The 22,602-nt window shown below is 42.9% G+C and overlaps 1 protein-coding gene across 2 annotated transcripts; it reads right to left on the reverse strand.

Moving 5' to 3' along the window:
• Positions 1-391: 391 nt before the first annotated feature.
• LOC147443643 (uncharacterized) lies at positions 392-15,651 on the reverse strand. 2 transcript variants are annotated; one of them, XM_086527705.1, is made up of 5 exons: positions 15,516-15,651; positions 11,866-12,021; positions 11,670-11,794; positions 10,823-11,030; positions 392-1,200 (listed from the first exon to the last, which is right to left on the reverse strand). In XM_086527705.1, the coding sequence occupies exons 2-5, from the start codon at positions 11,939-11,941 to the stop codon at positions 554-556; spliced, it is 1,056 nt and encodes a 351-aa protein (XP_086383831.1). In that variant the 5' UTR covers positions 11,942-12,021; positions 15,516-15,651; the 3' UTR covers positions 392-553. The 2 variants fall into 2 exon arrangements, with proteins under 2 accessions (XP_086383831.1, XP_086383832.1); XM_086527706.1 differs by lacking the exon at positions 15,516-15,651 and adding an exon at positions 13,954-14,810.
• Between the last annotated feature and the right edge of the window lie 6,951 nt (positions 15,652-22,602).

Genomic DNA, 22,602 nt, shown 5'->3' on the forward strand with positions numbered 1-22,602 from the left:
GTCATATGTGCTTGCATCTCGAAGATGGGTGCTATTATTGAAGACGATCATGTCGGCTATCCATTGCAAGATCAAGATTCAAGGACCATAGAAAAGAAAGGTTGATGATTCTAATTGCCAAATGGGGTGAACGTTTAAAGGCATAGAAGCTTTTTGACAAGCCTACTACATTTGGGTGTTTTTTAAAAGACTTTCATAGCGAAATTCGTTGGAATTGATCAAGGAAGTGATGAGAACATCCATAAGATATGAGCTACTGTGGGCGCGCGCGCACACACACACACCCCACCAAATAAAGAAAGGAATTATAAAAAATATGACACAATTCTCAAATCTTCCAATCTGAAAATTTTTTACGCACAAAAATATACAAATATCTTACGAGAGAACTTGTGAAAAAATTGCTTAATCTGAATTTCCCTTTACATTTGATTTTAAAATTGATAACCACATTTAACATTTCTACGTTGTGGTAGTTTTTCAAGGTAGGGGCTCATAGCAATCAAACAATCATTTAGTCTCCTTTTGAGTGCTCTTACAGGATGCTCCATGTCTAGAAACCACCACCCACGTACAATGGTGACAAGTTCGGTGCCATCAACGTAGGTTCGGGTTGGGTAAAAATTGGGCTTGTTGCTGAATAGTCAGGGAAAGGTGGCTCCCCATTGTAATTGGGTTTTGGATTAGGAGGCTCATTAAAAGGAGGTTGTTGATAGTAAGGTGGCTCTATGAAATAAGGCGGTGCATAAGGGGCTCGTGGAATCAAAGGCTCTAGAAAGATAAAAGGTTCTCCCTCCTGTGGGGGTAGTGGGGGCTCAACTTGCTCATAAGGAGGCTCATATGGGTATGGTGGTTGGCCAAACGGGAAAGGTGGCTCTTCTAGAAATGGAAGCGGCGGTTGTGCATATGGGAAAGGTGGTTCTTCTAGAGGTGGGTATGGTGGTTCCGCCATGGGCGGGAACGGGAAAGGAAAAGGGAACGGAGGAGGAGCATGCATCCAAGGCTCTTGTGGATATGGTGCACTTGAGTCAAATGGTGGCTGGTGTGGAAACCCATCAAAGTCTTGGAGAGATTGCTTTGTGAGGGATGCTTCTTTGTCCTCTTTGAGCTCTCGTCTTGACATTGAAGTAGTTTTTGATGACTTTGTAAACTCTTTGAATATTTCTCCCATTGCATTGCATAGGTTTGGTAGATACACACCTGGACAATAAACATGGGTTTTACAAATTTTAGTAAGTTGAACAAAAATAGTATGCTCAATTGTTGTAACTTCTCTTTCTACAGAGAACATAGAATCAGAATACCCATCAGTAAATTTTTGTGAGTTGCTTTCTAGATTTAGCACCTTGATTCACACTGTATAGTATTGTTAAATTGGTTTGAGCAAATACTATATGAACATCAAATTATAGAATCTCCCAAACACAATGTGGACTCTCAATTTTCCCACTCATTTCCACGGTTACTGAGCATGGAGATATGCTCCTTTTGGTCCCATAGGTCATATTCAATTTTCCCACTCATTTCCACAGTTATTGAGCATGGAGATATGCTCCTTTTGGTCCCATGCGTCATATTTAACCTCCAAGGACCATAATGGATCTTGTGATGGACCAAAAAGAGCATGGAGATATGCTCATTTTGGTCCCATAGGTCATATTTAACCTCCAAGGACCATAAATGGATCTTGTGATCGATCCTATTCTAAAAATATCCGAACTCTGACAAGACTAAAAAGGGAGGAAATGTCCATCCAGTTTATAAAGAATGGTAAAATGCACACAAGTGAAGTCCCCTTATTATAGAGTAAAAGAACCAATAAGTGGACGGATCCCTGAATAAGGCCCGTCCCATCCCCAATAAATTAAACTGTGGGCGCTCCATAAGGCGTACAACCACGGTTGTGTGCTTGGGTTACTTCAGCTCATGCTCGTAATCCCATACGTCAGGTCATGAGTTCGGATGCTATCGTCGACCTGTCCTTCTTTTGGTGCAGGGTGAGTCTTGTAACAAGGACCCTTTTTTCTACACGACGAGGCACAAATGCTTGTTGTGTTTCTTGCACACTGAGCGAATGCGTTAAACAATTCTTTTCTGTCTTGACAACAATTTTTTTTGTCCTTAAATAGGGGCTTTTACCCTTACTAGTCAATCCCCCGAGCACCTTGCAACCTTGGCAAAAGAAAAAAATGTTGCCGAGTGTGTTGTGAGCGTACTAGTAGGTCTGTACGCATGTCTCATTAAGGGGTATGAACCAGGATACCTAACTTGCAAAAGGCAAAAGAGGGAGTAAATTTGGGGTTGATCTGATTTGTGGAAATTCACAAAATACCCCTCAAATTTCAAAAATTGTTCAATATTTCCTAATCCATTTTTGAGTGTTCACTGCTTAGCATGTGATTTGTCGCAAATTACCTTGCCAAAAAAAAAAGGCAATTATGTCTAATGTCAAAAGATAAGAAAGCAGAGGGAAAGCTCTACGCAGATGGCACGTGGAGGGGGGGGGGGGGGGAGAGAGAGAGAGAGAGAGAGAGAGAGAGAGAGAGAGAGAGAGAGAGAGAGAGAGATGATATGCATCCCACAAAGCGAGGGACATAGAATTTTGTTTGTCCGCATGCTTTGCGCAATGCCAGTGAGCAGAGCATGGACGTGAAAGATAGCAGCGAGGAGATTTTTTTTGGGGTCTGTGTCTGTGTCTCTCAGACTCTCTCTGCCCTTATCGAAGGTCATGCTCTTTTGACATAGTTCTTACTGAAAGCTCACTCTCTCTATTCCTCCTATGCTAGGCTACATCAAGGAGCAGGCTTGTGAGACACTTTGACTCGCTGCAGTTGCTCTTGTGTTGCTTCACAGCCAACAGCAAGCGATGTAAACCATTCCGCTTTTGCTTTGCTACATAATGTCCAGCGTGTCATGGATGCTTGAGAGTCAATCGCGCTGCCTGCATCATCACCTACATCATCGCTAGAAGGCTCTAGAAGATTCTAGAAGTTGTAAAAGTATCAAGGAGAGTCTAGAAGTTTCTAGAAGCATGGAGAAGATTCTGGAAGAATCTAGAAGTTTCTAGAAAACTCTAGAAGGTTCTAGAAGAACTAGAAGGATCAAGAAGTTTCTAGAAGCTTGGAGAAGATTCCGAAAGAATCTAGAAGTTTCTGGAAAGCTCTAGAAAGTTGAAGAAGGATCCAGAAGGTTCTAGAAGAGCTAGAAGGATCAAGAAGGTTCTAGAAGATTCTAACCTCCTCAAGAAGAACCTAGAAAGTCCTAACCTCCTCAAGTAACCTCCTCAAGCACTAGTATAAATAGGGGTCTTGGGCCACAAGCCCCTCAGTCTTGCCAACACCACTTGTGAGCCTCCTATGAGGAAACCCCTCTTCTAGTTCTTATGTTCAAGTCTTGTCCTTGCAATCAAGCCTTGTCTTGTACTCAAGTCTTGTATCTATCTCTCTTAACAAAGTATTAAGTCTTATAATCAATATTAAGCTTATCATCAAGTCCAAGTTCTTGTACATTGTGAGCACCTCCTCTTGCTCTCTTCTAGATCTATACGCGCTCATAACAGTTTGGCAAGACTACCATCTCTTAATCTTCTCAAGCCATCATGGAGCCGACGATGGAAGGTGTCATCAACGCATTGCAAAGCATCCAAGCTTAGTTACAAGAACTTCGCGACAGTAACGCTCAACTTCAAGCAGGGCAACCCCTAATCTTGGGACGGGCTTTGCAAAATCTTCAACATCAAATTCAAGAGCTTCAAGAGACAAGCACACATCAAGCACAAGCTGCAAGATCTACTTATTCTCAACAACATAAGAAGGAGTCGAAGGTCAGCATGCCTGAAAAATTTGATGGGACTAGATCAAAGTTTAGAGGTTTTCTCCAACAAGTGTGTCTCTTCATTCGAATGCAACGAGAGCGTTATCCAGATGATGCCTCTCAAGTTGGCCTTATTGGGACCCTCCTCTCGGGTACGGCTCTCTCTTGGTTTGCTCCCTTACTTGAAAAAGGATCTCCTCTTCTTCATGACTTTGAAGCTTTTGTGCGGGAGTTCTCTACAACCTTTGGGGATACTGATGAAGGAAGGGTTGCTGAAACCAAACTTAGAAATCTCCGCCAAGGATCAAGACCTGCATCCGTCTATGCATCCGAATTTCAACAGCTCACTTGTGATCTGACTTGGCATGAGGAATATTTCATTAGCCAATTTCAGTGGGGATTAAAGGATGACATAAAAGATCTTTTATTGACTATGCCAAAGGTTCACACACTAAGCAAGTTCATCTCTCAAGCAATAGAATGTGTAAATCGACTATTTGAAAGGAGACAAGAGAGGCGTCTTGGGGCACCATTGCAACCCCAAACAGAAGTGACACGTACACACCTCGACAGGGCCATGAATCAAGGATTGAGCCCATGCAAATTGATTCAGCACGGTTTCAACCTCTCTCAGCCCAGGAGAAGCAAAGGCGACGCATTAATGGCTTATGTATGTATTGTGGAGAGGAGGGCACATAGTTTGACAGTGTCCAAAGAAGAGAAGGATGAAGGTTCATGGTGCAATGTCCTCAACGTGTTCGGAAAACATGGACATCCAACCCTAATAGAGACCGACCGGTAGGACGAAAGACAAGCAAAAAAAGGTCTCTTTCTTGCCGCTGATTCCACTTCAAGTTTTATGCTACCAGTCAAGATCCATATGCCGGGTAGACACATGGATTGTGAAGCATTACTAGTGCAACGGCGTGCTTCATGGACAAAGAATTTGCAAAAGAACAAGGCATGACACTTGTGGAGAAGTCTAATCCAGCAACTGTAGAAGTCATTGATGGTCGTCCCCTCGCTTCAGGGGATGTTAGGTATGAAACTCGCCCCATAGAAGTAACATTGCAGGAGCATGTTTCAAGAATAGCGTTCAATATTATACAAAGCCCAAGCAGTCCAATTGATTTTGGGATACCGTGGCTTGAATTACGAAAAGTCCAAAAGAAGAAGGGAAGGCATAATAGGCCTATATATCCTGGAGCCTAGGTCTTCATGCGTGCAGCCAAAAAGTATCCAACTTTTTTTATATTTGCAACACCAACCGACACGCTGACAACAAAAATCATGGAGGCATTGCCACGTCAATATCAAGATTACAATGATGTTTTTGAGAAGAAGAATGCAGACCTCTTACCGGAGCATCGACCCTATGGTTGTGCTATAGAGCTTCAGGAGGGAACCCAACCCCCTTTTGGCCCAATATACAAGCTATCTCAAGATGAATTGGTAGAATTACGGAAAAATATTGATGAGAATCTTTCTAAGGGGTTCATACGGCATTCAAAGTCCCCAGCAGGAGCTCCAATACTCTTTGTAAAAAAGAAGGACGGAACTCTCTAGATGTGCGTGGATTTATAGGGGCCTAAACAAGATCACCGTCAAGAATCGCTATCCCCTTCCCTTGATCCCAAAGCTTCTTGAGCGCCTTGGCAAGGCAAGAATATTTACAAAAATAGACCTTCGTGGTGCTTACAACCTAGTCAGAATCAAAGAAGGTGATGAATGGAAGACAACCTTTCAGACAAGGTATGGCCACTTTGAACATACCGTCATGCCATTTGGTCTCACAAATGCCCCAACTGTTTTTCAACATATTAATGAACAATATCTTTCGGAAGTATTTGGATTATTTTGTGGTAATATATTTGGATGATATCTTGATATTTTCCAAGGATCAAGAAGAGCATGAGCACCATGTACGATTAGTGCTTGAAAAGCTTCGTGCATCAGGATTATATGCAAAGTTGGAGAAGTGCTCTTTTCATCAATCTAAGGTGGAATTTCTTGGTTACGTAATTTTTGAAAAGGGAATCTCCATGGATCCAAAGAAGGTTCAAACAATGCTTGATTGGGAGACACCCACCTCGGTAAGAGATGTTCAATGTTTCCTCGGATTTGCAAATTTTTTTCGTATCTTTATACAGGGATACTCCAAGGTGGTTACAACACTCACAAGGTTGACAGGCCATAATAAGTTTGTTTGGGACTCAGAGGCCGCAAAAGCATTTCAGACTCTCAAGCAAGCTTTCACGACCGCACCTATTCTAATTCACACAGATCCTACAAAGCCTTTCATCCTAGAAACAGACGCTTCAGATTTTGCCCTTGGTTCTATTCTATCCTATGTAGGAGAGGATGGTCGAGTACATCCAGTGGCTTTTCATTCCCGCAAGTTCTCAGCTACAGAAATCAATTATGAAATCCATGACACAGAGCTCTTAGCAATCATCGACTCCTTCGACACTTGGTGTCACCTACTTGAAGGAGCTCCTCATAAGATCACTGTCTATATAGATCACAAGAATTTGGAATACTTCATGACATCCCGCGTCTTGAATCATCGCCAAGCCAGGTGGAGTGGTATCCTATCAAGGTTTGATTTTCTTATCTCTTATAGACCTGGCCCTCAACAAGCTAAGCCAGATGCCTTATCAAGAAGATCCTACCTTGCACCTAGGGAAGGCGACGCAACATTTTATCAACAAGAGTTAATGATTTTGAAACCTGAGCAGCTTAAGCTAAACGCCACCAAGAGCCAAGCTCCTAAAGATTCTACTTTTCTTTCTAAGGTGAAGACGCAAATTGCCAAAGACCCACTGGCTCAGAATATTAGACAACAACTACAAGGATAAGAGGTTAATGAGGACTTTCAAGAAATTGATGGACTAATTTACTATAAGGGTTTTCTCTATATTCCGCCAGGACCTACACGCTTGGAGGTACTTCAACAATGGCATGATCTTCCATCAGCAGGGCCTTTTGGGGTTAATAAGACAATTGAGCTTCTCTCCCATGACTTTTGGTGGCCTCAAATGTGAAAGCTTGTCAAGGAGTATGTAGGCACTTGTGACACTTGCAATAGATCAGAGGCCCCTCGTCATCGTCCTCATGGGTTACTCCATCCCTTGCCCATTCCAACCAAACCATGGTCATTCATCTCCATGGATAGAGCTACCCTTGTCACAAGGATTTGACTCCATTTTAGTAGTCGTGGATTGGTTTACAAAAATGGCACACTTCATTTTAACCACTAAAATCATCACCAGCAAAGGTACGGCCAAACTCTTTCTACAACATATCTATCGTTATCACGGATTACCGAATGACATAGTTTTTGATCGAGGTCCACAATTCATCTCTAGCTTTTGGAAAAGCTTATTCAAGCTACTCGGAGTACAAATCAACCTCTCCTTAGCCAATCACCCACAAAGTGATGGACAAACGGAGAGAGTAAATCAAGTTTTGGAACAGTATCTCTGTTGTACTATCAATTATCACCAGGATAATTAAGTCAAGCTCTTACCGCTAGCAGAATTCTCCTATAATAACAGTTTTCATGCCTCCACCCGTCACACTCCATTCTTTGCTAATTATGGTCAACATCCCAAACAGGATATCCACAGACACTATCAAGTCAAGAATCCAGCTGATATTCATCTTACACAACAATTATCTGCAATTCACAAAGAACTTACAATTCATATCAAAGAAGCTCAATACAAGTATAAGGAAAGTGCAGATCTCCATCGCATGCAGCATTCAAAATACAAAGAAGGGGATAAAGTGTGGCTCCTCCGATGAGATGTGCGTTCATCTCGTCCCTGTCAAAAGCTTGATTATCGAAGGCTTGGCCCGTTTAAAATTATCCGTCAAGTCAATCCAATCACCTATCGACTCCTATTGCCCTCATCCATGAAAATCCATCCGGTCTTTCATGTCTCAGTCCTAGAACCTTGTCACACATCTAAGATCCCAGGAAGAGCCCTACAACCACCTCCTCTGGTTGAGATTCAAGGACATGATGAATATGAGGTCGAGAAAGTCCTAGATTCTCAAGTTTCGCGTGGCAGGTTATAGTACTTGGTGCATTGGAAAAGCTATGATGTTAGTGAACGAACCTGGGAACCAGCACACAATCTACATCATGCATCTCTCAAAGTCCAAGAGTTCCATCAACAACATCCATGGAATCCCAACTCAAGGAACACCACTGCTCCTCGTGGAACTCATCGCTAGAGGAGGGGGTAATGTCATGGATGCTTGAGAGTCAATCAGTCGTTGCCTGCATCATCGCCTATGTCATCGCCTAGATCATCGTTAGAAGGCTTTAGAAGAATCTAGAAGGATCTAGAAGATTCTAGAAGTTTCTAGAAGCATGGAGAAGATTCCGAAAGAATCTAGAAGTTTTTGGAAAGCTGTAGAAAGTTGTAGAAGGTTCTAGAAGAACTAGAAGGATCAAGAAGTTTCTAGAAGCTTGGAGAAGATTCCGAAAGACTAGAAGTTTCTGGAAAGCTCTAGAAAGTTGAAGAAGGATCCAGAAGGTTCTAGAAGAACTAGAAGGATCAAGAAGGTTCTAGAAGATTCTAACCTCCTCAAGAAGAACCTAGAAAGTCCTAACCTCCTCAAGTAACCTCCTCAAGCACTAGTATAAATAGGGGTCTTGGGCCACAAGCCCCTTGGTCTTGCCAACACCAGTTGTGAGCCTCCTATGAGGAAATCCCTCTTCTAGTTCTTATTTTCAATCTTGTCCTTGCAATCAAGCCTTGTCTTGTACTCAAGTCATGTAATCCAAGTCTTGTATCTATCTCTCTTAATAAAGTATTAAGTCTTATTCAATATTAAGCTTATCATCAAGTCCAAGTTCTTGTACATTGTGAGTGCCTCCTCTTGCTCTCTTCTAGCTCTGTACGCGCTCATAACACAGCGAAATTCTCTCTCTCTCTCTCTCTCTCTCTCTCTCTCTCTCTCTCTCTCTCTCTCTCTCTCTCTTTCTCTCTCTCGCATAGGCAGGATGCGTATCTCCCTTTATAGGATTTGTGGAGCCAAATTGTGTGTCTCAAGTGAATGGGCGCAGGAGGGCATGTCTCCATCTCATGGGCGCAAAGCACAGGAGGGTGCAACTGTAAAGCCATGTTCTTCTCTGGACGAGCGTGACGGGAGGGGGGCGGGGGGGAGGATGATGCAGGTGAATAGGATTGTCTGAGAGCAGGGTGCGCCCTAAATCCCTCTTCTTCTATCCGTGAGTGATGAGGGGCATGGGAGGAGTGCGAAGGAAAATGCCTTACAGCTCAACAAAGGCAGAGCAGGGGATCTTGAAAGATTCTCACTAATGAGATGGGACCGAGTAGGTAGTAGTATAGACGAAAATAACAGGTCATTGCTCTACAAAATGGCCTAAGTATGTAGTTGAATGCATGATAAACGACATTCTTCTAGCTTGCACCAATGCACTTTCCTGTTTTGCATGTTGTGTGAAACTTGCAAATGATTACTAATACCTTAGTGATTTTTCAAGTTTTTGCCCATTTGTATGTTTTGGACTCATTCTCAATGAAATGGACCTTCACCCCCTTAATGGGAATCTCTCTCTCTCTCTCTCTCTCTCTCTCTCCCCCCCCCCCGAGCTCGGGTGTACCTTCACAGATGAGTTGGGCTATATATACTTCATATGACAAGTTGAAGTGATGGAGAGAGTATCATGCCTCGAAGGCTTATCAAACCCTATTACTAGCACCATTTGTGTGAAGAAAATATGCCGACTCTCCTCGACACTCTTTGGGATCTACATTGATGGTGAGTGGTGGTGAGGGTGTAGAGCTTGACGATACCCTAGTACATATCATGATTTATGACAACAACATTGTTTTGATGTCTCAATCACAAGAGGACTTACACTGACACCTCAAATCTCTTAATGACTTTTGCACACACAAAGGGCTAACAACGAATCTTGGGAAAACCAAGGTCATGATCTTCCATACTTCCATGGTGGTCAATAGTGCAGAAGTCTTTATCAATGCAGGAGAGGTGGTGGAGTCTAAAATGTATACTTGGGAGTCACCTTTGCTAGCCCACCTAGGTGCTTCATCTTTAGCAAAGGCAGTTGTGGACACTCACTAGAGGATTTGCGCTTGGGCCATGCTAGAGAGCAGATGTCATCAAGCACACGTTTAGGAGCCCCACATCAAGAACCTGCTCTTCACTCACGGGGGAGGGGGGCTTCACTTATAAAAAATCACATATATTACATGCGTTCAAAGGGAATTTTAAGAAACCCTATACTTACATGATCTAGAGTAAGTAAAAAACCCCTTATTCTTAAGAAACATACCTATGGGTGACCCCCTTGAGGCTCTTCGACACTTCAATCACTCGAGCTTTGATGTATGTTATAGCAGTATGGCCTTAGGACTATAAACCACCTCGTGGGCATACATTGAGAGACCATAGATATGTATGATACTATGCTTGCTCACCCTTATATGCTTGAACCTATCCCCTTGTTGGTGATATGCACTATCGTAGGCATTTGCCTTAGCTCCCACTCCCTTCGATGCGAAATGCGACGTGGAAAAATGGAGAAGAGTCACTACTACAAGTTTGAGAGTCTGAATACTACAAAATACTAGTTCATGCTCAGAGCTAGCTTACATTGAAACTTACTTCCTCTCTCACATTTTCAGCCATGATTTAGAGCTACACACTTTTCTCTCTCTGCCTTAATGTAGGCTCTCCATTGTGATTCTCATCGCCACGGTCCTTTAGCATCAAGGATCACTTATCAACCCACGCATAGTACATTACATATATCTTTGGTTCCATAGGTCATATTTGACCTTCGAGGATGATAACTCTCTCTCTCTCTCTCTCTCTCTCTCTCTCTCTCACACACACACACACACACACACACACAAATTATGGCTTTGAATAATTTGTTCTATACACTTAAATAGCAATCAAACATAGAGAGCTAAGTTCAGATTTACGTTGAAATTGGTATTACCTTCCTCCACTGCAAGCTTGGTGAAGAGGTCCATGATATTTGGGCAATGATCTTTGCATGATGGTAAGCAAAGTCTTTGAATAAAAGAGCGCTCCAATAATGCGTCAGTTGAGAGGCCAACCCATAGTCGTGTAACACCACAAGCTTTCATGCATGCATCAGTTTCAATCCACTGTATTACTCCTCTCTCTGCCATTATAATGGATGTCTGCAAATTTCCATGGCAAAAAATTTGTTTTTAAATTCCATATAAAGCTAAATGATGAAAAGTAAAGAGAATTGAGCAAGCATAGGAAATGAAGGTCCAAACATTAGTTTCTTTTGGGAAAGAAAATTGGAAACTAGGAAAGGATATCTCCTTAGACTATCCTTTTGACTTAAACTCATATAACTTCACTAGTACCGCCATCCGCCAAAGGGAGCTCTCTCTCTCCCCCTCTCTCCCTTTTTGCACGTCCCTCTCTCCCTTTTTATCACGTGCAAAGGGGCTTTTTTTAGTTTTGGACTTTAGCCTTCAGGTCGCAAATTGCGACATGTGTAAAGGGCTCTCCCTTCTGCCATATTATGTTAGTAGATTCAAAGACTCACAATATAATTATTTCTCTTTCAAGGGTCGAAAATATAAACTATGATAACCCACTTAGCACTTCAAACCATAATTACCTTATCTTCAAGGCTTTAAAAAACCAACCAAATGCTAAGGCCTTTACCATTAGCAGACCAAAAAAGTACCGCATTTTATTGTAAGGAATTATTTTAACACCTTTTACACTTAAGAGTAGCACTTAGAGAGAGAGAGAGAGAGAGAGAGAGAGAGAGAGAGAGAGAGAGAGAGATTTATGAGTACCTGGCAATTATAGTTGATATTCTTAGAATCCTTCACATAATGCTTCTCTAACACACATCTAGCCCCTGAGGAAGCTACTGCAAATGCACAATCTTGTGTCGATAGCTCTTCACACTCCATGTTCCCTGTACGTTGAGCATGTGATGTCAAATACAAAGCTTATATGACTCCTTGTGATTTCTATAAAGAAATTTACCTTCAACTTTGAGGGTGAGGTGATATACTAGGAGCAATAAGTTTATAATCATTCCAACTCGCATACGAGACGCCATGAGCAATAGGCACGTAAACTCGAGATGCTATCTCGAATTCTCGATGAGTTAACTAGAACAATAGTCTCACACTTGAGAATCTTTTGTAAGACCAACATGTTCAATGAAAAAAAGTAGTGATTAGCAAAAGCAAGAAAATAATCATTTTGTCTTGAAGAATTTAGATAATGAGAAGTCATACATAGCTAACAAGCATTGTGAGAATTAAATTAGACTTAAAGCATATTCTCTCTCTCTCTCTCTCTCTCTCTCTCTCACACACACACACACACACACACACACACACACACACAAAACAGGAACCTCAAAGGATGGTGACTTGTACATTGAGAGCGAATAGAGATAGGATCCATTGATCCAACTGGATTAATGGCAAGTTTCATAGTTGTCAAGATGGCAAGTGTTGCCCAATCACAAAAAGTAATCTAGAACCATGGTTGTAAACTCCCATCAAAGTCAAATGGGCTGACTTCATGAGTCATAGCCCTAAGGTTCTAAATGTGTGTGTGGACTTGGTCACTGGTGTGAAAAAGCCAATGACATCGAGTAGCCAAGGTTTGCGTTGAAACGATGGCTGCAAGTGGGAGTTAGTGACCAAGGATTCACTGGACTACTTAGTACTTACCAACTTATGGACACAATGTACACTGGGAATGGAGTAGGTTAATGATATTTCTTAGGAGGGCTCTCCACTCGGCGGGCCTCAGGACTAAGTGGCACGGGCATGGGAGGGTGGGATCTACGACGGGAGCATTGTGGGCCGTAGATCCCAAATGCGGGTACCTTATATTACTTTTGTAATGTAGGGTAAAAAGTAATCTACGGTACACGCATTTCGGAAGTAATCTACAGTACCCTCATTTTGAGGCGTCGGGTTTGGACGCGGGACCTCACGCATGAGAGACGCCTACCCTAACCACTACGCCATGCGTGTGTTGTGAAACGTGGGGGTCCTAATTTACTTAAAACATATAAATTAGAGACGGACGTCAAACGTAAATTAGGGTACCTTAGATTATTTTTTATAATAAAAAGTAATCTAAAGTACCCTAATTTACTTTCGACGCCGCCACTGAGATCTACGGCCACAATGCCCCCACCGTAGATCCCACCCTCCCATGCCCGTGCCACTTAGTCCTGAGGCGCGACGAGGGCGGGAATTGTTTTGAGTTACGGGTGCAGATGCGAAACAAATATATCACATGCATGTGAGGCACATTAAGTCAAATCAATCAGTTCATCCTTTCTTGTACAATTAACACAACCCCACCCCCCCCCCCCCCCCCCCCCCCCCCCGCGCGTGTAGAGGGTACCTTACAAACTTATTATGGACACAACATACTTGCAATTTTTGTGCACAATGCTTAGAGACACATGTCAAGAACTACTGGCTCTTGTTAAACTATGAAGACTCCCTTCCCACAAGTCTCCCCTTCGTCTGCGATCCATCTCTACGGACTCCTTTCACCCCCTCTACACAGTTGTCGCGTCTGCCCTCTTCCTTTGCTATTGTAAGTTGTGCCCCCATCTTCTCCCACCACTTCCCAACAGTCCCCCATACCTGCCTAAAGACCTGACTCTCTCTCATCACCCTATCGCTGGTATACCTAAAACAATCCCATCACCTACAGATATACACACACACACACACACACACACACACACAGAGAGAGAGAGAGAGAGAGAGAGAGAGATGTGTATAGTGGTATGTGGCCGAATGGCCTTGGTGTGAACCTGTGTCACATGTGTGCCAAGAATCAAGATGTAGCTCCCTTCATCAATATAACGGGTCCTTGCTCCCAGGAGTTTGGTCATGTTCTCTCTCATGTAACTAACTGTATGTTACATTGGTGGAGGAGACGGGCATCTTTTTCTTAAAGCCTTCACTTTATTGCCTTTGATTTCTTGGTCACTAAGCGATGGTGTTCTCGTTTGACACAGGCTAAGTCTAGCTAATTAGATGCCATTAGCAGCACACTCCCTGCTTATTGCTCTACTACCGTGACGCTTACCTCCTTGATGGCGCACAAAAAGATCACTACCCTTTGGCCTGTTTAATCTTTGCTCTGTCCCGCACTTGTCATGCCTGAACTCCAGACCTGAGCATTTATCGACCCTCACACTTGCTTGTCGAAAACAATCTCCAATTGTCGCACGGCTTGGTCTCCTGGCTTGGATAAGTTCTTGGTAGCGTCAAACTCTCAAAGATGTGCCTAATGCAACCACACTCAAATTTGCATGCAAGATTTCAAGTGTCCTTGTTTTCCATATGTTCAAAGAAATGGGAGTTGTTGCAGTTGTGCTGCAAAGGTGCCCGATCTTTTCATTTTGCTGGTAGCCTATGAAGCAGAGTTACAATCTTGAAACTCAAGCTTTCCTTGTGTTTAGTAATACTATTTTCATCTTAAGCTCATTTCGTAATCTAGTTTTTGTTGAATAGTCGTTATCCTCACACCAAGCCCCTTCTGGGAGGGATGTATGTCACCAAAAACATCATGTTCATGCCGTTATGCCGTAGCCCTCATTGTGTAGTTCCTCGTTTAACCATTTGCATTGGGATAACGATCTAATGCATCGCCTATGTCGAGATACTTAATGCCGAGTCCTCAAGTCGAGTCCCCTAGTCCCTAAGCTCTTGTAAGATCACTCCCCCCATATAAGGAGTTGGAGTTGATACAGCCCCTTTTCAGTCCAAATTTGTTAAAAAGATGTCCATCGTTTTTACCCCTAAGGGGGGAGGTGTAGTGTATGGCCAGACGACCTTGATGTGAACCTATGTCATGTGAGTGCCAAGAATCAAGATGTAGCTTTCTTTATCAATGTAAAAAGGTGCTTGCTCCCAGGCAATGCTCCCAGGCAAGGTACATTGAGTTTGGTCATGTTCTCTCGCTTGTAACTGTATGTTACGATATATCTATATATATGTGTGTGTGTGTGTGTGTAGAGAGAGAGAGAGAGAGAGAGAGAGAACATGCTTCCCTAGCAACCCTTGACTAGCAATCTCATCATGAATTCTCTTACCCATGTCGACGTGTTGCACATTTGCAGAGAATAGAAGAAACTTTTCCCAATTCGTTCGGTGCTCGAAGAGACGATAACGTGCACGCGAGAGAGAGAGAGAGAGAGAGAGAGAGAGAGAGAGAGAGAGAGGCACTTAACGAGATAAAGAAGAGAACGTTGGAAAGAAAAAAAAGAGAGAGACAAATATATCTTTGTGTACTACACCACCTCTTTTTTTCTTTTTTAATATGGACACAGAAAGTCCTTTTAACTTTGCACCTTTATGTGTGTTTTCATTTCCTAAACTGATCTTTGACTTATGGACTTAAGATGTTTATCCCTAGAGTAGGAGACCCTAACGTAACTGTGGGTGCGTTGCAAATACAGAAGAGTAAATTAATTCAAGATGTGTGCAAAGCTGCTGTTTATCATACATTGTGTCGGTGCGATCACTGCCACTGCCACTGCGATGCGTGCGTGTGTGTGTGTGAGAGAGAGAGAGAGAGAGAGAGAGAGAGAGAGAGAGAGAGAGAGCATGTGTGTGTGCGCGCGCGCGCAGAAGTGAAAAACTAACCTGATGCAATGGCGCTGGAAATGCCTGATCATTCAGAGATGCGTGCTGGCGGCCGCCGCCTCCTGGAATGTTTGAAACGGATAGCTGGTGTCGCCGGAGCGCCTCATGTTTGGCGGAGGGAAGGTCGCGTTGTCCGTTCCAAAAAGACAGCAGTGCTCGTAAACCGTTTCAACTTTGAAGCTGATTTTTCTGAAGGCAAATGATAAAATCGTGCCTTGATGTCTTAACACTTCTTAAATGGTGGAAATGGTTTTATGACTCACAACATGTTTTGGTGTCTCGCTCACGCTTCTATCAATTTTTTTGGGATATTTATATCGTGGTTAATCTAGGCAATGATCTAAAGCTTTGTGACTTAGCAAGCCAATAGATGTGCATTAATTTTCTTACAGCCAATATTGGCTATGGACGAAGCTTTGTTGGATGAAGATGACCCCACATGTTGAACTGTAGGTTGCGGATATGTATGAGTTATATAGGTCATAGAACCCATACCGTTTGTGAGTATGAGCTTGATCGATCGTCAACACTGCACATCGATGAGTCATACACTCTGAGTATGTGTAGAGTTACCTATAATATATGAACCTTCATGTTGGTTTAATCAGAAAGATATTTTTTATTTTAAAAATGGTCATATTTTGATTCACATAGGGGTGTTATTTAAGCAACCTTTATAAAGAAAATATAAAAATTGAGTAGGATAAGGGTGTGTTATGATCATAAAAAATTTATAGATCGGGATTTTCATAACACCTTTTGAACGCACATGATATAGTAGGTTTACATAGAGTGAACACCCTGAGTGCCTAAGACATATAAGTGAGAAGGGTAAGGGCTGTCAAGTAGAGACTACGGTTAGTTGGGCTAGTGTGAATTCTAGCTACAACTTTACATTGCAGCTTGGTGATGAGGACCATTTGTATGGGTAGGTTCAAACAAGCCCATCAATAGAGCTTAGATGGGCATCTTAGCGGCTTCTCCCTTTGCTCACACATGGCGAGGGAAACATCTGCCACAAAATGACTCGGGTCCCAAACTCATTTTAGAAAATTATAGCAAACGTAGAGAAGTTTCACACGCAAGGGTGTAAAGCCTGCTACCCACATTTGACACTACAAAGGTACATGGAATGAGATGGTCACTTGACAACTATTCTAGGAATAGAATTTCAAAGTCAAATGCCAGATGTCAAGTCAGATTAGATGAGCAGAATCAAACTTCGAAAGACCAGATTGAGAAGTCTGACAGACGTTGAATTGAAATAAAAAACTTCATATGACATGAACTTGGACAATTGGAAATATGGAGTCAGATTCATAAACTAGTTCAGAAGTACAAAGTTTGGAAGTACGAGTGATACAACACTTGGTTCTCAGAAGCTCTCTGAAACGGTCTAGCAACTAGAGTTACAAAAGATACAACAGCTCATATCTATCAATTGATCGATCCCCAAAATGGAAGTAATGGGTCCTATTTATATATGTTCGTACCAGAGTCTGACTTGTTGCACAATCATACAGGGTCTAGTAATTGCTGGTTATTCTACCAAGCAACTTGTCGAGGTAATTCCCATGTAGATCATCTCTAGGAGCCTGGTTCCCACCAACTACATCCTCCTCTCCTTTCTTGAATTTTGGTATATTCCAAAAATTCAGACATCTCGTCTTACTTTATCTCTTGCGATTTGTTTTTTTTTTTTTGTCTGGTGATTTCTTCTTTTCACGCAGTTGTACTTTGCAAACTGGTGGTTGAACAACTCGGGCCATGATTTGGTATTGGAGATGTCATTCTCCTTGTGGATTTGGTATATGGTCTCCAACTCTAGCTGCTCCTTACATTCATTGATGAGCATCTCCAACTCATAAGGTGTGAGTGCATGCCAGGTCTTTGTGTCAGAGTCATACAGAGTCTTATTTGCTTTAATTGGATTTTTGTTACCATATACATGTGGTAGTGATGTGTGTGTACACACTAGGACCGCCGGGGCATTTTTTCCCTCTTTAGGAGGTTTTTTCCCCCGTGCATTGTATATACGCCCATCACTCTAGGGCTATCTATCTTTCCATTGCACACTAAGTAACACACTCTCTATTGTGTGCCTTGAGCTTCCTTCGTCTTCTCCAAGCTGTGTGTGTTTCTCTGCAACCCTAATTCCAACAATTGGTATCAGAGCAGGTCACGTCCTCCCGGGCTTAGTCGCCAGCTGCTCCAGCACACGCCTGCTCACTTTCTCCGATTTCAGTGAGCTTTGGCAAGCGTTCGCAGGTCGACAAATATTTTGGTTTGGGCTCAGAATTTTGATTTGGGCTCATTTCGGCCTCCGTTTCCACTACGGGCAGTACTGCACAGGTTATTTCGTCATTTTGTGCAGATTTTCTGTCAGTGCCGTTTTCTGCATAACAGGTGCCTTATAGTCTTCTACGGTTTGTGCTATATAGCACAAGTTGTTCCCGCTCCATTTCTCCTATTTTCGGGCAGTTTTCACATCAGGTGCAGCATTTACCATGGCTGACAACAACAACACAGATGTGTTCAAGATGTTTGCTGCTGAGGACAGGTTGGATGGGGACAACTACCCTATGTGGGCTTATATGATGCAACACGTTCTTGTGTCAAAAGGTGTCTGGAACATTGTGCAGGGCATTGATGTACGTCCTGGTTCTGAAGATGTAGGCGATATTGAGGATGTTGCAGGTCTTGCTGCAAGGATTGCAGCTGTTAGAGTTGTTTTGCCTACAGCAGAACAAGCTCGTTGGGATGTTAAGGATGCGCAGGCTCATGCATTGATTGCGTTGTCTGTGAAGCGCACCATTATTCCTCACATCCGTTCAGCAAAATCTGCAAAACAGGCTTGGGATATTCTAGCAGGTCTTTATGCAAGCCGCAATGAGGCTAAAATTGCTTTGCTGCGTAAAGAGCTAGAGTCGAAGATTATGCATGAGGAAGATGATATGGACACTTTCCTTGCTAGTGTCAAGGATATCAATGAGCAACTCATTTCTGCAGGTGAAGTCATTTCTGACAGTTCCCTTGTGCAGACTGTTCTTGATGCCTTACCAGATTCCTACCAGACTTTTGCTAGTACTTGGAGACTGATGACCCAAGGAAATCCTGAAGTTGTCAAGTTTGATGCATTATGCACATTGCTGTTGCAAGAGTCACTTTCTAGAAAAAACAGGACTAGGCAGCGTGCAGTTGAACAAGCTTTTATTGCTTCTCAAAGAAAGGGTGGTAACAGTAATGCAGCCACTTCTTATGGTTCTGCTGCGAGTGGCAAAAATTCTGTTCCTAATGCTTCTGCTGGCAGCACTTCGTCTGGCAATTCTGGTGATAAGGGCAAAAAGAAGATGCGTTGCCATTATTGTAAAGCCAATGATCACTTGATCAAGTCGTGTCCTAAGTTGAAGGCCAAAGAGGCTAAGAAGAAAGAGGGTGGTTCCACTGCAAATGCTGGTTCCACTACAAATGCAGCCATTGTTGAGTCTTCTGTGAAAGGAGATTGTGATGCTGATGTTGATGCAGAATGGGCTTTTAGCGCAGAGTGCACTTACAATCCTGCTGTCCATGATGCATGCTTGTCAGTTGCTGCAGATTCACATGTGTGGTATTTCGACAGTGGTGCTACAAAGCACATTACCTCACATCGTGAATTGTTTACCTCTCTCGAGTCTGTCCCTCATGGGAATTCAGTCACTTGTGCCAACAACGCCTCTTATCCAGTTCAGGGAGTTGGAAAGATTGTGCTCACTGCTGCTAATGGCAGTTCCTTCACACTTGTTGATGCACTTTATGTACCTGGGATCAAGAAGAATCTATTGTCTGTATCCGCACTTGCTAGACTTGGACTTGTAGTCAAATTTGTGGATGACAGATGTACAGTTCATGATCTCAGTTTTGGTGATGAAATTGTTGCATCTGGGCTTTTGTGCCGTGGGCTGTATAAGCTCACTTTGTATGACAAGTGTGAACAAAATTTTGCAAATGCTGTTGCAGATTCAAGGGCTATTTCAGATGCAAAACTTTGGCATGCACGTTTTGGTCATCTGAATTTTGCCAGTTTGCTGCGTTTGCAGAAATCTGATATGGTTGCTTCTTTGCCGCCTCTTGAAGCACCTATCAAACATGTTTGTGAAGGCTGTATTCTGGGTAAAATGCAGCGTTCTAAGTTTCCAAAGGATGGTTCAGTTAGGGCCACATGCAGGTTGCAGCTTGTGCATAGTGACGTTTGTGGGCCCATGCAAACTCCGTCCTTGGGCAATTACCTGTACTTCGTGACTTTCATTGATGATTACTCCAGGCATGCATGGGTATTTCCGCTTAAAGCAAAGTCCGAAGTTTTTATGTGCTTCAAACAATTTTTGGCTATGGCTGAAAATGTCTCAAAATGTACTATGGGCACCCTCCGTTCCGATCGAGGGGGGGAGTATATGTCTCATGAATTTAATGCATTTCTGGCTAGTCGTGGGATAAAACACCAATGTACAGTGCCTTATATACCTCAGCAAAATGGTGTTGCTGAGAGGAAAAACAGGTCACTAACGGAAATGGCACGATGTATGGTCAAAAGTCAAGCTTTGCCGCATTCTTTTTGGCTTGAGGCCATCATGTGTGCCACTTATGTACTTAACAGGTGTCCTACGAAAGCTTTGCAGTCTATTACTCCATATGAAGCATGGCATGATAGAAAACCTTCTATTGAGCACATGCGTGTTTTTGGCTGTTTGGCATATGCTTTGGTGCCACAAGTGCAGCGCAGAAAATTGGATGATAAGGCTGTCAAATGTATTTTTGTTGGTTATAGTGCTGAAAGCAAAGGTTACAGGTTGTATCATCTGCAAACAAAACGTATTTTGGTTTCACGGGATGTAGTGTTTGTGGAAGATTCTGTTCAACCCTTGCTGTCATGTACTAGAGACAGTAATGTAAGCTCACAGGACATTTATGACACTTTGTTGCCTCTTTTCAGTGGTGGAAATACGAATGTAAGTTCCAATGAGGCAAATGTACAGCCTATGGGGGTTTCTGAAAATGTTTTAGAACAGCCTATTACTGATGCAGATGTACATGATGTACTTGATGAGGAAAGGGCTGAAAATGAGCAGGCTAGAGGTATGCCAAAATGGCTGGTGCACACTTTGCGTGACAGTAAATTGGATGCACCTTTATCTAGTCGTACTCGTTCAGGCTCTCGCCATGCATCTTATGCATCAGATTGTTATGCTTTGGCTGTGTCTAGTTTACATGATGTTGAGGACCCTCTGTCTTTTGATGAAGCACAGAATTCAGAAAATTGGATTGCTGCCATGAAATCAGAATATGATGCACTTATAGAGAATGACACATGGACTTTATGTGATTTGCCTCCTGGCAAAAAGGCCATTGGTACGAAGTGGGTTTACAAGTTGAAACGCAAGCCGGATGGTGAGATCGATCGCCATAAGGCTCGACTTGTTGCAAAGGGTTATGCACAACAAAAAGGCATAGATTATGAAGAGACTTTTGCTCCCACTTGTCGTATGACTACTGTGCGTTTTCTATGTGCATTGGCAGCTCATTTTGGTTGGGATGTACATCAATCAGACATTGTTACTGCTTTCTTGAATGGTGACATATTTGAGGAAGTTTATGTAACGCAGCCTCGCGGTTTTGTCATAAAAGGACAAGAGGACAAAGTGTGCAAATGTAAGAAGGCTTTGTATGGGTTGAAGCAATCTCCTCGTGCTTGGTATGAGAAAGCTGACACTCATTTGGTTAAACGAGGCTTTCGTAACAGTCCAACAGAAAGCACATTGTATGTAAAGCGTGAGGATGATGTATTTCTCATTGTGGTTCTTTATGTTGATGATTTGCTGATCACTGGACCAAATGAGAGACATATTGCTGAATTTAAGGCTGATTTGAATGCTACTTTCAAGATGAAAGATTTGGGGCTGTTGCATCATTACTTGGGTATACAGTTTAAGCAGTGTGATGGTGGTATTGCCTTGTGTCAGAAAAGTTACATAGAGACATTGCTATGTAAGTTTGGACTTGAGGATTGCAAACCTATTGCCACTCCCATGGAAACAGGTTTGAAGTTGAGTCTACATGATGCTGGCGATCCTGCTGATGTCACTCTTTACCAAACTGCTGTTGGCTGCCTCATTTATGTATGCAACACGAGGCCAGATATTCAGTTTGCAGTCTCGCAGGTCAGCAGATTTATGCATAGCCCAGGGTCTAAGCATTGGCAGGCTGTCAAGAGGATTTTCCGCTACCTTAGTGGCACTTTACATCTTGGCTTGTTTTATCCCAAGGGGGGATCATTGCCGCCAGACTTACATGCTTTTTCGGACTCAGATTGGGCTGGTTGTTTTGACACGCGAGTGTCCACAAGTGGTTTTTGTTTCATGCTTGGCAGTTCATGTATATCATGGTTGAGCAAGAAGCAACCTACTGTGGCCACTTCGAGTTGTGAGGCTGAGTACAGGGCAGTCTTCACAGCTACGGTTGAGTGTGTATGGCTCAGACGCCTTATGGCTGACTTGGGTGTTGGACAGGACACTGCCAACACTATCTACACTGACAGTCAGAGCGCATTGGTAGTTGCGAGGAACCCAGTTTTTCATGCTCGCACAAAGCACATTGAGGTGCATTACCACTATGTCAGGGAGAGGCTCTCAGCAGGAGAGATCAGCTTGGCTTATGTGCCAACACAGGACAACCTTGCAGATCTTTTCACAAAGGCATTGTCTCGTGAGAAGCTTGAAGCTTTCCGCAAAGCTTTGGGCTTACTCCCCTTTGTGGACTGATCCTGTCCTCAGGGCATGGCACTTCCCTTTACTCATGTGCCAGCTCTCGTTCACCGCATCACTCCAGGGGGGATTTGTTACCATATACATGTGGTAGTGATGTGTGTGAACACACTAGGACCGCCGGGGCATTTTTTCCCTCTTTAGGAGGTTTTTTCCCCCGTGCATTGTATATACGCCCATCACTCTAGGGCTATCTATCTTTCCATTGCACACTAAGTAACACACTCTCTATTGTGTGCCTTGAGCTTCCTTCGTCTTCTCCAAGCTGTGTGTGTTTCTCTGCAACCCTA

Source organism: Adiantum capillus-veneris, chromosome 13 (assembly GCF_014529385.1).
Source record: "Adiantum capillus-veneris isolate H3 chromosome 13, ASM1452938v2, whole genome shotgun sequence".
Classification (NCBI taxonomy): domain Eukaryota; kingdom Viridiplantae; phylum Streptophyta; class Polypodiopsida; order Polypodiales; family Pteridaceae; genus Adiantum; species Adiantum capillus-veneris.